This window comes from Phodopus roborovskii, unplaced genomic scaffold (genome assembly GCF_943737965.1).
Source record: "Phodopus roborovskii unplaced genomic scaffold, PHOROB, whole genome shotgun sequence".
Classification (NCBI taxonomy): Eukaryota; Metazoa; Chordata; class Mammalia; order Rodentia; family Cricetidae; genus Phodopus; species Phodopus roborovskii.
The window spans coordinates 5,121,662-5,136,218 of NW_026126618.1; the positions used below are offsets into that span (position 1 = coordinate 5,121,662).

Below are 14,557 nucleotides of genomic sequence, written 5' to 3' on the forward strand. Positions count from 1 at the left end.
AATGTGCTTTTGGAAACTGCCGTCATGGTGTTGGATAAAAACATTCTAATCCAGTGAAAAGTGGCCACTAATTTTTCACCACTAGATGGTGACAGAAAATCAAAGACGAAAGGTTTTTAAGTGGACCCATTGGCGAAAATAAAGTGAAATGTGTTGGAGAGGGAAGCGAGAGAGAGGAGACTCAACGCGATGGGTAAGGGAAGAGGCGGGCGGGTCAGGCAGCGCCGAAACAAGCCTGGAGGAAATTTACCGCTGTTGCTGGGAAAACATAAAAAAGGCTCTTTGCTCAGGTCTTGCCCGGTTCTGCTTAGTTTTCAGGTGCTGCAGGTGTTATGAGGAGAGACTTGTTTGGATGATGCGCCCCTCCCATAGACTGAAGAAATAGTAACAATGGATGAGTGCAGACACATCGAGCAGTTGCAGCTTGGCCCGGATCATTCCATCTTCAACCCTCAGAAATGGTACTGTACGGACTGCAACACGACGGAGTCGATTTGGGCGTGTCTCAGCTGTTCGCACGTGGCCTGCGGAAGGTATATCGCGGAGCACGCCCTGAAGCACTTTGAAGAAAGCAGCCATCCCGTTGCGTTCGAGGTGAATGACATGTATGTGTTTTGTTACCTTTGTAATGATTATGTTCTCAATGACACAGCAGCTGGACACCTGAAGTCACTACGAAGTACATTAAGTGCAATCAAAAGTAAAACTTACCCGCGTGCGGCTCCGAGCGGCAGGGTTTCACAGCCGGTGGACACGCGTGACACTTCTTCCTCCTTCCACGACGGCGCCCAGTCCCCGGCTGCGAAAGAAGATCAAACGTGCACTGCCCTTTGGCACAGGAGAAGGACGCTCATGGGTAAAATCTTTCGAACTTGGTTCGAACAGTCAGCCATTGGGAGAAAGAGGCAAGACCAAATTCCGGACAAAGCGGTAGCAAAGAGAGAGCTGAAGAAAAGACAGCAAGACGTAGGGCCGCAGGTGAGAGCCGACTTGGAAAGCACACCCCCACGAAAGAGTTTGCGCCTGCAAGGCCTCACGGAGGCTGCCACCACAGAAACGGTCCCGGTGCAGCCGCCACCGCCAACTCAGCCATTGCCAGCCAAAGATAAAGCGCTGTCACCGACCTCGGAAGATGAGAAGCCGAAAAAAGTAAGTGACTCCTTAATGAAACGAAGGCCGGTAGTGACCCCTGGTGTAACAGGACTGAGAAATTTAGGGAATACTTGCTATATGAATTCTGTTCTGCAGGTGTTGAGTCATTTACTTATTTTCCGACAGTGCTTTTTAAAGCTTGACCTGAACCAATGGCTGGCGGTGGCTGCTAGCGATAAGTCCCGACCCTGTAAACACTCACCTGTCACAGATGCGGCAGCTCATCAGATGAATGAAGGCCAAGAGAAAGAGAAGGAGAAGGAGAAAGAGAAGGAGAAGGGCTTCGTGTGCTCCAGACACCCAAGTTTATCGTCAGGCCTCAGCGGCGGGTCCTCCAAGAGCCGAAACATGGAGCTCATCCAGCCCAGGGAGCCGAGTTCACCGTACAGTTCTCTTTGCCACGAGCTACACACTTTGTTCCAAGTCATGTGGTCTGGAGAGTGGGCCCTGGTGTCGCCATTCGCTATGCTCCACTCGGTGTGGAGACTCATCCCTGCTTTCCGGGGCTATGCCCAGCAGGACGCTCAGGAGTTTCTTTGTGAGCTTCTGGATAAAATACAACGCGAACTCGAGACAACGGGAACCAGGTTCCCAGCTCTCATCCCCACTTCCCAAAGGAAACTGATCGAGCAAGTTCTGAATGTAGTAAATAACATTTTTCACGGACAACTTCTTAGTCAGGTAGGATTTCTTACCATATTCTATCACCATAGGAAATTCTTAAAGTGCAGCCTACAACCGGATATTCTGTATGTACCCAGAGTGTTAAAAGTGTTTTCGGGGGCCTGGAGAGATGGCTGAGGTTAAGAGCACTGGCTGCTCTTAACCTCACAGGTCACAGGTCCTGAGTTTTATTGCCAGCAACCACATGGTGGCTCACAGCTATCTATAATGGGTGCCCTCTGCTGGTGAGTAGGCGGACATGCAGACAGAAGACTACACCATAAGTAAATCTTAAGTTTTTTTTCAAGTCAAAATCGATTACTTTTATGAATGTGTGAAGACGTCACCCATTCACATACAGTTTTCTGTCAATCAGTGGAAGTAGATGTATTTGTGGAATTAAAAGACTTGAGCCTGGTGGTGGTGCACACCTTTATTCCCAGCACTTAGGAGGAAGAGAGAGAGAGCTGGGCGTTGGTGGCGCACACCTTTAATTGCAGCATTCCTGAGGCAGAGGCAGGCAGATCTCTTGAGTTTGAGGCCAGCCTGGTCTACAGAGCAAGTTTCAGGGCAGAAAGCCAGGGCTAACACAGAGAAACCTGTCTCGAAATAAAACAAAAGCAAACAAAAGAAAGTAAGCCTTTTTGAGGGGAGAGATGAAGAAATGCACCTTCTCGGTTATGGTGTAGCCGTCTCTGAGCAGTGAGGAGAGTGTGTGTTAGTCCTGGAGGACACAGTTGATATCCAGAGAATGGATGTGGTATATGAACAATTCCTTAAATCCCAAAGTTGGTAGCTCTGGCAACTCCTATTAGAAGCTTCAAGGGTCAACACCTGTCTGCCAGTAGGGAAATTTTAAGGCAGACGAACATGACTTTATTTAGATTAATAATCTAATAATCCTTTATATCCATTTCTTAGGTCAGTTTTCCTTGTGAAAAGATGAGTTGTGAAACCAGAGTCCATCTGCTCAGTGGTTCTCTGAGTGGTAAACTGTCCCCAGACATGAGCCCAGTTTTTCCCATAACATAGTTTTCCTTTTTGTTTGTTCCAGCTGAGATGCAAGGGGCTAGAGAGATGGTTCAGTGGTTACTGCTCTTGCAGAGGGCTGGTGGCTCACAACTGCCTGTAACTCCAGCCTCAGGACATCTGCTGACATCTTTGGTGTCCACAGGCATCTGCACTCATGTACACATACTCTATCTACCACACAACATACACATACTTAACAAATAAGTTCCTTCTTTTCATCTAGAAGATTTATGTATTTTAAGTGTATGGGTGTTTTGACTGCATGTACACACACTAGAAAAAGGCATCAGATCCCACAGGAGTACAGTTAGAGACAGTTGTGAGCCTCCTGGAAGAGCTTGTAACACTGAGCCTTCTCTTCGGCCTCTTAAAAAGTAAGTCTTAAAAAACATTTGATTGTTCTTTTCAAAACATTTTTGTATCTGCTTACTTAAACACAATAACTTATTTAGCCATCCCTCTGTTGTATATTTGGGACCTTTCCCAGTTTTTCATTATATTATGGTAAATTAGTATTTTTCCTGTTTTCCATGCAACATGGTCCTGGAATTGCTTTATCCAAAGGAAGTAGTTTAGGGGTTGCGCAGGTGCCTCAGTGGTTAAGAGCTAGTAACACTCTTGCAGAGGACCCAAGTTCACTTTCCAGCACCGACATCAAGCAACTCACAACTACCAGGAGGGTCCAGTGCCTTTGGCCTCAAAGTTAAGACCATGACTCATGTGCACACATCCACAACACAAAGACACAGAATTTTAAAGTGATGATACTTTCACTTTCAGTAAGTTATTTTCTCATTTAGATTTCCGATATAGTGTGAGAATAGCTATGTTCTTTTTTCTTTTAAAATAAGGGAATCTTGTACATAATTTGTCTTATAAACATTGTGCTTCTCTCTTGGGCCTCACACCCTACTGCCAAGCCTCTACACCTCATGTCTTCATCTCCTTTAACATGAAGGGAGCTTGCAAGAGCTTCTCAAAACCGGCATCCATACCGAGTTCCTAGACTTACCTCTTGTGGGGTTCTTTTTGTTGATTTGGTACATCGAAATTCTGTATTAGAGTTGTCTTATGTTGTTGTCTGTACACAGCACACCAGAAGACGGACTGGATCCCTTTGTAGATGGTTGTGAGGCACTAAGTGGGTGAATTTGGGACCTCTGGAAGAGCTGCCAGCTCTTCCAGCCCCTATTTTGTCGTCTGTGCCAGAAAATGTGGTTTATATGAGTTATTCTGCTGTCTTTCATGTCGTGTACATTCAGCTCATAATGTCTTCACATATTCATGTGCTGGGTTGGTAGCATTAAGTATCCCAATCACTAAATTGGCTCTAGTTGTTAAACTCTGGGGTGGGGCAGGGGAGTGGGGAGATTGAGCTATTTTTCCAACTGTTTCTTGCTTCCTATGTTTTGATTGGGTTTTGCTTTCTTGTGTGCTGGGGACCTAATCTAGGCCAGCCTAGGTTTGAAAGAGAGTTCCAGGCTAGACTGGCCTAGTGAGTCACTGTCCCTCTTACACAAACAAATCAATGAAAGATGAGGAAAGAAAAGGTGATAAACCTCATCTAGTAACATGTACATTAAATGCATGTAACTATATATTATATATACACACATAAACATGCACACACATAAAAATATATATAATGCTTATAAAATGGGTCTTTTATATTTTCCTTCTAAATCCTAGATTTGACTAATGTTGGAGATTTTTTTGTTTTTCAAGAGTTTCTCTGTAGTCTTGACTGTTCTGGAACTTGTTCTGTAGATCAGGCTGGACTTGAACTCAGATTCACCTGCCTCTGCCTTCTGAGTGCTAGGATCAAAGTTGTGCACCACCACTGCCAGGCTTTGGTTTTTTGATGCAGGGTGTCACCATGCAGCATTGGCCTGGATTTTACAATGTAGACCTGGGTGACCTCAGGCTTTGGAGAGCCACTATTGGGATTAAGGGTATGCATCCCACATCCTGCCATGATCACTGATGGGTCAGTAATTGAAGCCCATCTTTTGTAATGAGTTTAAGGATAGTCTATAATGACAACTCTGTGTGTGCGCGTCTGTGTGTGTGTGTCTGTGTGTGTGTGTGTGGTGTTTGGACATCAGAGGACAACTTAGAACTACTCTCCCTACTCTCCCCTCCACCCTTTGGGTCCTGAGAATCCAACTCAGCTCATCAGGCTTGGCAGCAAGCACTTCATTTCACCAGACCTAATAAATATCCTCTCGAAGAAAAAGAGTTGTAATGAGCTGTGCTGACAGATTGTAAATCTTGTCATTCATCGCACTGACGGTTCACTGGTAATGGCCTCTAGTGAAAGCTAACGCTTGGCAGAAAGACTATAAACCTGAGCAATGTGTTTCGTTGCAGGTTACGTGTCTTGCGTGTGACAACAAATCCAACACAATAGAACCATTCTGGGACTTGTCACTGGAATTTCCAGAGAGGTACCAATGCAGTGGGAAAGATGCCGCCTCCCAGCCATGTCTAGTTACTGATATGTTGGGCAAATTTACAGAAACAGAAGCATTAGAAGGGAAAATCTACGTGTGTGACCATTGTAACTGTGAGTACAGACAGTCTCTGTGCTTTTTAGGACTGGTGATGGAGACTGAGGAAGCTGGAAGTCCTTAAGCAGTAGCTATGAAAAGGAATTTTTTAGTTCCACAAAGGAAACCAGGCATTTCTACTTCACAATGATCCTTACTGATGACATTAACATTCTTCTTGCAGTGCTGGAGAGGCTGCTTAATGGTTAACTGACATTCTTAGAGGGCCAGGGTTCAATTCCCAGCACCCACATGGCAACTCAAAACCTAACTGCAGTCTCAAGGAACCTGACAACCTTTTGCCTCCTCTGTGGTGTTTGGACATGTAGGCATGTTTACCTTGTATGTCCCATACACATAGAATATCAATTATTTTATTTCCATTATTTACTTTTTATTTTGAGACAGGGTTTCCCTGTATAGCCCTGGCTATCCTGAAACTCATTCTGTAGGCCAGGCTGGACTCAAACTCAGAGATCTGCCTGCTTCTGCCTCCCAAGTGCTGGGATTAAAGGTGTGGTACCAGTGCCTGGCCCAGCAGGCTCAGCTCGAGAGCCTTCATGCTGGGGATCTGGGTATCAGGCAGGCACCTTAACACTGTCTTTCCAGGGCTGAAGGGCCATCAGCCCAATTATTTTCTAAAACCATCTAAAGTCAGTTTGTTCTGAGTGCTGTTGTACTGTGTACTCTGTGATTACATACATCACCTAAGATTTGTAAGATTTGACAGAGAAATAGGCCTAAGATTTGGTAAAGTGTCCCAGTTATCCTCATCACCAAATTTTGGGTTAGGCAGTATTATAAATGTAGAATATGGTCTTGTGTGTGTACTGAAGCTAACAGATGCAGGTCTGGAAGAGCTGCTGTAATAGATGAAGGTGAATATTTATAAACAGGTTGACAAGTGTAAGGCCGGGCACCCTGCAGCCACATTACAGTCCCAAAGTAGGGCCAGGACATTTAGCTGCAGCTAGATACTAGTGGAACCTGCCTGGGGCTGACATGAGAGGGACTGTTGCCCTTGCCACAGTCAGAGCTGTCGTACGAGCCCAAGGACAGCCGCTGGGCCAGCAAGCAGAAGCTCTGGGAGAGGGTGTCCAGCAGAGTCCAGGACACAGTCCCCGAGTGGACACTAGAGAAGCAGAAGAGACAAGAGTCCCGAGTCCTGTTTGTTAAGAGCATGGCACTGAGTGAGGAGCCCTTTGTACACGCCACCAGGATGAGGGGACGTGAAGAGGGTGAGGGAGTGCTCCGGGCAGTACACACCCACATGCCCGGGGACTTCGTACTTAAAATGAAATGAGTTTGGAAAACAAATACTACTGTATGCATAGGGGAAATTTTAGACTCTCTCCTCTTAGCTGGCATAGGTAAATCTACTTTTAAATATGTAGCAGTATACTGTTTTATTTTCATGTGCATGAGTGGTTTTGCCTGTATGTGTGTAAGTACACCACATGTGTGGAGCCCACCAAGGGGAGAAGCGGGTGGAGCATTCCGTTATTGTGGTTGCAGGCAGTTGTGAGCCTCCGTGTGGTCCTGGAACTCAATCTGGATTCTCTGCAAAAACAAACACTTGCTCTTAACTGCTGGGCCATCTCTAGTCCTTACAGGATTAGTATTAAGTCCTGGGTTTACCTGACTTGACTACTTATCAGTTTCTTTTTTAAATCATGCATTCTCTAGCACAGTGTGATGCTTGTAATATAGTAATTAGTTATAAAAGCATTTACTCAAGTTTATTTTGTAGTTTTGAAACTGAGGTTTACTTTTTTCTTTCTTTTTTTGCTATTGTAGCAAAGCGTAGAAAGTTTTCGTCAAAACCAGTTGTACTCACAGAAGCCCAGAAACAGCTTATGATATGTCACCTACCTCAGGTTCTCAGACTACACCTCAAACGATTCAGGTCAGTAATGTTAGTTCCAGTTGTCTACTAGTTATGAGTAATCTGGTCATCCCTTCTGTTTAGGATGCTTCAGAATTTAACATATACATATGACAGATTAAATTTAAATACTATGTACTTGGCTAGTAGATGACATCCTTCAAAAAACTGTAGTTACGATCTTTAGCTTGGAACAGTAGACCTCATATTTAATAACTGAGTTGTGTTTTTGAGGCAGGGTCTTTCTATGTAGCCCTGGCTGTCCTGGAATTCACAGAGATCCGCCTACCTCTACCTCCCAAGAGCTGGGATTAAAGGCACGCCATACTATTGTCCAGCTTTGTTACTGTTTTTCTGAGCCAGGGCCAGGGCAGCCTGGAATGCACCCTAGGCTGGCCTCAAATTGAGCATCCCTCTGCCTTAGCTTCCTGAACACCCAGATTATAGGAGTATATCACATATCCTAGCAGTGACTGTGATCTGCTATGTATTTTTAAATATATTTATTGTTTAATATTCAGGTGTACTTTTTAAAAATGTAAGCAACCCAGTTGCTTAGAATATATTGATCAAAGACACAGCAGTTTGGGGAGGCTAGTGAGAAGGGTCAAAACACCTGCCACCAAGTTTGATGACCTGCATTCAATCCGCTGGATCCCACCCATGGTGGAGAGAACTGAGTGCCATAAGTTGTCCTCTGACCTTATGTAGCATGAACATTTCCCAGAATGTACACCAAAATAAAAATAGTAAGTGTGATAGCATATACTTTTAATCTCAGCACTAGGGAGGCAGGAGGAACTCTGTGAAGTTCAAGGACAGCCTGAGTTCAAGGACAGCCTGGTCTACAGAGTGAGTTCCAGGACAGCTAGCCAGGGAGTATACAGTGAGACCCTGCCTCAAAAAATAAACAAAATCTCAAGAGTTCAATCAAAGTCCTTTTGTCACTTGTTTGTGTACATGCATATTCGTACACAATGCCAGAAAACACATGGAAAGGTCAGAGACAGCTTCTGAGAGTGGCTACCTCCTACTTAGGCCATGGGGATTGAACTCAGTTTGTCAGGATTGGTGGCAGCCACTCTTAACCATTAGGCCATCTTGCTTTGCTAGCTTCTATAAAGTTTACTTAACTTCCCCCCCCTCAAAACAGGGTCTTTCTGTATAGCCCAAGCTGTCCTGAACTCACTCTGCAAACCAGGCTGTCCTCGAACTCAAGAGGTCCACCTGCCTCTGCTCTCTCCAGTATTGAGATTAAAGGTGTATGCCACCATGCCTGACAAGAATACTTTCTTAGCCAGGCAATGGTGGTGCCCACCTTTAGTCCCAGCACTCAGGAGAAAGAAGCAGGTGCATCTGAGTTCGAGGTCGGCCTGGTCTACAGCACTCCCAGAGGATACAGGTTCAATTCCCAGCACTCACTTGACTGTTCAAACTCCAGTTCCAGGGTACCCGACACCCTCACACAGGCATACCTGGAAACAAAACACTAACGGCCATGAAATAAAGATAAATAAATAAAAAAGGATATATGTCTTTTTTATAAGGCAAGGTCTCAATGTGTAGCCCTAGCTGACCTGGCCTGGCACTTGCTGCATAGACCAGCCTAGCCTCAAGCTTAGAGATTACCCCTGTCTCAGCTCTTCATTAAAGGCATGTGCCACCATACTCGCTGTATTAGAAAACCCAGAAAATGTATTTGTTGGGGAAGTCATACACTTTATAAAAGACACTGTAAAAACGCCAGTCCCATACCTGTATTAAAAGGCAATGAAAATAAGCCAAATAGCAAGGTAACTTACATTACTTTGTATTGAAACTTCTTATAGCATCTTGTTTTTGGAGAGGGTGGGGCACAAGCTGCAGTGTGCACATGTGGAGATCCAAGGACAACTTGTGTGAGGTTGTTCTCTCACTATGTGGGGACTGAACCTGAGCCATCATATTTGGAACTAGGCACTTACACCTACACCAAGCCATCTTGTCAGCTCGTGAATTATTTTCTCCACAGGCAGTACAAGTACAAAGCTAATTAGGATGCACTGGAATGAATTATCAAGTAGCCACATATAGAGAGAAAGACACACTATTAGCAGGAAAAAGTATCCAACAACAACAAAATACATCAGTAAAAAAAATTTAGTTATTAGTTGGGTTCCCACAGCTCAAGCAAGGTAAGGAACCTTACCTAATCCCTCTGCTAGTGGATCTCATGCAAACATTTGAGTTTAGCCATTACCACAAAGGCATCCATAAGGTAAGGACGAGGGTGGAAGAGGCATCTGGGAAGGAGCAAGGGTGCATCTGTCTTAGTCAGGGTTAACACTGCTGTGACAAAACACTGACCAAAGGCAACATGGGGAGGAAAGGCCTTACATTTTCACACTGCTGCCCATCACTGAAGGAAATCAAGGCAGGAACTTTGAGCCAGAACCTGGAGGCAGGAGCTGGTGCAGAGGATGCTGCTGCTTACTGGCTTGCTCATGTCTTGCTCGGCCTGCCCAGGGGTGGCCCCACCCACAACAGGCTGGGCCTCCCACATTAATCACTAAGCCGCTCTACAGGCTTGCCTGTATCTTGATCTCATGGAGGTAACTTCTCCGTTGAGGTGCCCCACACTCAGCTGACTAGCTTGTCATTGAAGTACACTAGCCAGCACACATACCTTTCCCAGACATACCCACTCCAGGAATGTTTGTGTCTTGAGCTATGTGGAAGCTCCCCGGCCAGGCCTTTAGGGTAATTTTGCAGAAGCTTCCTTATATAGACATTATTTATACTTATGAGGCCAGCAGTAGTAATCAACACCTTTCAGCTCTCCTCCCTTTTCTTGGACTGAAAGTCTAAACATCCTCAGCAGTCTCTATGGTTACCAAAAAGCATACAAAAGACTCATCACCACTTCAGAGATCCCAAGGGAGATCTATATGAGGAAACTGGAGTGACACCACTATATTACACAGCACACACATAGGAATATGACTTTCTGGTCCAACAGACAGCATAATGTACATGGCTCACCTTTACTCTGCACAATTTTATACTACACTAAGTAATTACACATTTCTTTCTCTCTAAAACTAGACTATATTACCCTCACCTCTCTTCCTGCTGTCTGAAATTAATGTTTTAGTACATTCAATGCTGCATTTTATCTCTCAGTACCCGAAACTGGGTTAGTCTCTTTCTCTCAACAGCCCTGGCTGTCCTGGAACTTGCTCTATAGACCAGGCTGGCCTTGAACTCAGAGATCGCCTGCCTCTGCCTCCTGAGTGCTGGGATTAAAGATGGGTGCCGCCATTCATTGCCTGACATCAGATTAGTCTCTTAAAAAGAACTAATCCATATTGTGATTTTCCCTTTTGTACCAAGCGATAGTTTGTCAGTGATAAAATGTGGCATGCTGTGCTTAGATCCAGTAGTGGGACACTGAGAAAGCAGCATTACAGAATCTTATTTGTCACTTGACATCCCCTGACTTAGTGTAGAGAGTTCTTAGGAATGAAAAGGTATGTTTTTCTTATACCTACCCATCAAAGAAAGCTTAGACTGACTAACTATACCTCCCACTTGAGGTGTCTCTTTCATACCATGGACATAATTTAATGCTCAGGGCTATAATTTTTTGAATTTTATTTCTATATTAAGGACAATTACTTTAAGCCTGTAATCCCCCATAGGAGGTAGAGGAGTTCAAGGTTACCCCTGACTACGAGTCATATGGCAACAAAATTGATGGCAGGGCTGGGAATACAGCAGCGATAAAATGCTTGCCTAGCAAGTATTTCATGGTCTCCAGGACCCACTCGTAAAGCTGACTAGACCTAGCATGTGGCAAATGTTCTCCCTGTGATTTTCACTGTTGTTATTCCCAGATGGTCAGGACGTAATAACCGAGAGAAGATTGGTGTTCATGTTGTCTTTGAGGAAACCTTGAACATGGAGCCCTATTGCTGCAGGGAGACCCTGAAAGCTCTCAGACCAGAGTGCTTTATCTACAATTTATCTGCTGTAGTAATCCACCATGGGAAAGGATTTGGCTCAGGACACTACACTGCCTACTGTTACAATTCTGAAGGAGGTACAGCCAAGAAATAGAAGTGGGAACTTGTACTACGGTTCCTAGCAGTCTCTAAGCTGTCCACTGCGTCCCCTGACTACTTGCCTTCCTTCTAGACAAAGGGTTTCTGCAGTTGGCGCTGCAGGATTATTGGGGGCAGGGCACAGAAAACGGTCTACTCTCACTAACTCTGGCTATTCTGGAATTTGTTATGGATACCAAACTGGCCTTGAACTCGAGATGTGCCTGGGTCTGCATTCCCTGAGTAATGGGATTAAAGACACGTGCCATACACAAGGACTCTTTGTTTTGAGACAGGGTTTCTCATCTGTAGACCAGGCTGTCTTCAAACTCAAGAGGTAACCCTGCCTCTACCTGGCAGAGGTGACTGGAGCACTGAAAAGTGACCCCGTGTGCATACACACACTCTAGCAGTGCAGACAACAGAAGGCCTATCTGTTCTACAAGTGAATCTGTTCTATTAGCAGTATACTGTGCTTACAGTAAGTGGCTGAAGCATTAGTTACCTAGTATTTCCATCGGGAATGAAGGATGTCAAATACATTCGTCAGATTCTTTAACTCCAAACTAATAAAACAGGTTATTCCGTAAAAGAATTCTAGAGTAACACTTTCCCATTGCAAAGAAAATGAACTAGTCATCTTTCCTCATCTCCATTTCCAATTAAACAGGCTTTTTATTTTTGCAGTAGAAATTTCTGAAATCCTTTTATGAACATCCAATTTCTTTGCTTCACTCTAGGGTTCTGGGTACACTGCAATGATTCCAAGCTAAGCATGTGCACTATGGATGAAGTACGCAAGGCCCAAGCTTATATCTTATTTTATACTCAGCGAGTTACTGAGAATGGACATTCTAAACTCCTGCCTCCCGAGCTCTTGTCCAATAGCCAACATCCCAGTGAAGAAACGGATGCCTCTTCCAATGAAGTCCTTAGCTGATCCACAGTGGGCTCTCGTTATTTGTATATATACTTTTTAAATGGGCTGACTTACGATGTGAGCTTCATTGTTTTTATTTTTCAATTATGATCAGTGCATGCTACGTTTAGACATTTTGTATTTAACTACAAAGGTTTTGTTTTCTTTCTTTTCTTTTTTTTACAAACTATAAATATATATCAACTGTAGGCCAACTAAACATTTTTTTCAATTATTTGAGTTTTATACTTTTAGTGTTTACCTCAGGCTATTACCTCTTATATTTTGATGTCTTAGTTGCCTCAAATCATGAATTTGTGCAATCTACTAAAGAAATTCAGGTGGCATCATTTTTATATATATTGTTATTTATCTTTTGTAGCTATTTTCTACAGATTCTAAATACATGGGAAGGATTTGCTTTTCACAGACAGTCTTACTTCAGTAAGAAAGCCACTGGTATACAGACTCCAGTTGTGTCCCCTTGATGGTTAACATAGATGGGTACTGATGCTTATACTCCTGAGGGTACATGCAGAAGCACAAGGCTCAGAGAGATTTAATGCAGTTACTGGTCTTTCAATATACAATGAATTTGTGCAATCTACTAAAGAAATTCAGGTGGCATCATTTTTATATATATTGTTATTTATCTTTTGTAGCTATTTTCTACAGATTCTAAATACATGGGAAGGATTTGCTTTTCACAGACAGTCTTACTTCAGTAAGAAAGCCACTGGTATACAGACTCCAGTTGTGTCCCCTTGATGGTTAACATAGATGGGTACTGATGCTTATACTCCTGAGGGTACATGCAGAAGCACAAGGCTCAGAGAGATTTAATGCAGTTACTGGTCTTTCAATATACAATTTATGGCTTCTGTAATTGTTCTTTATTGAGCACAAACTCATAATGAAAAAGGCAGGTTTACAAACAGTGTATTTAAATGAACTTTGGAACTATGGACAATGAGAAAAGGCAGTCACAAAAATTTGAATTTAGCTAACTGATACACAAATGTAGTTTCTCTTGAGTTGATTTTAGGTTTAATTACACTAGATCTATTAAATACTTGAGGTTCTTAGTTTCAAAGGAATAAAAAGTCTTAAGGACAGGGAGAAACACATAGGGCAGAAGTTGTTCAAGACCAGCAACTAGGTTCTTTTTTTCTCCCTAAGTAACCTAAGCCTGAATCTTTTATTCTTGCTAGGATTATGTGACTTCTGGGATCCTTTTAGGTTACCTCTTTAAAAACACTATCTAAACTTGAATTTGATTGACAGAACGAGACTTCTTTTGCTGTGTTTTAAAGAAAGCCCTAGTGCTACTAGGGCTTCACTTATTCAGAATGGGGGAGGAGGGCTCCACCAAGCTACAGATGAGTATGTAAGATCGCAAGCTCCCTGTTAGCCACCGAGAGCCTGTCCCTTTCCTGCTAAAGTCGGTTTATTTACAGCTTACCAATAAAGAGGTATCTTTAGCAGATTTCGGAAAGCAGTATCACCTGGGGCAGCTGATAACAAACTGTAACAAAAATGTATAGACAGACAAATCATTTGTTTCAAAAATACAGCTGGAGCATTAAAAGGCTAGGTCTATAAATGTTCACTTACCAACACCTATGCAAACTGTCAACTAAACTGTTAAATATACCTCATTAAAGATGTATGTGGTAAAGGTACCAAGTCTAGCCTATAATTTTGAGGATTTTTTTTTTCTTCTCTCTTTTTTTGTTTGTTTTGTCTTTGAGACAGGGTTTCTCTGCGTAGCTTTAGAGCCTGTCCTGGAACTTGCTCTGTAGAGTAGGTTGGCCTGAACTTATAGAGATCCACCTGCCTCTGCCTGAATGCTGTCAACGCAACACACTGCAGCACATGACTTTTAGGGTTACAAAATACGAAGCTATGCTGTCTGTCATGGTCACCTACAAAGTAAAACACCAGAACAAAAGTGACGTAGGCTTTAGTATGTGTTAGGGGTGGCACAAGGCTGTAGTACTATCCCACTAGATTTTGTGGAGAATCGAAAATTGCTCTTCAAAAAACAAACAAACAAACAAACAAAAAAACGGAAAAAAGCATCTAAAAAATGATAAACAAAAGCTTAGGTTTCTTATTAATACCTCTTCTAACAAAAACCAACAGTTTGGGTTGAAAATAACTTTCTAAAGCACTACTGTTAACATCAAACTAAGACTTGTTGCCAGTAAGAGATAATACATCACTAAATGTAACCATGATTTTGAGGGATGAACAGCTTGGGAAGCAAGCTATA

The 14,557-nt window shown here is 43.2% G+C and overlaps 1 protein-coding gene across 1 annotated transcript; it reads left to right on the forward strand.

Annotated features, from left to right (window-relative positions):
- The first annotated feature begins 346 nt into the window (after positions 1-346).
- On the forward strand, positions 347-12,341 carry Usp44 (ubiquitin specific peptidase 44). The gene is made up of 5 exons (XM_051206335.1): positions 347-1,833; positions 5,218-5,413; positions 7,194-7,302; positions 11,157-11,362; positions 12,104-12,341. The coding sequence occupies exons 1-5, from the start codon at positions 391-393 to the stop codon at positions 12,301-12,303; spliced, it is 2,154 nt and encodes a 717-aa protein (XP_051062292.1). The 5' UTR covers positions 347-390; the 3' UTR covers positions 12,304-12,341.
- Positions 12,342-14,557: the final 2,216 nt, after the last annotated feature.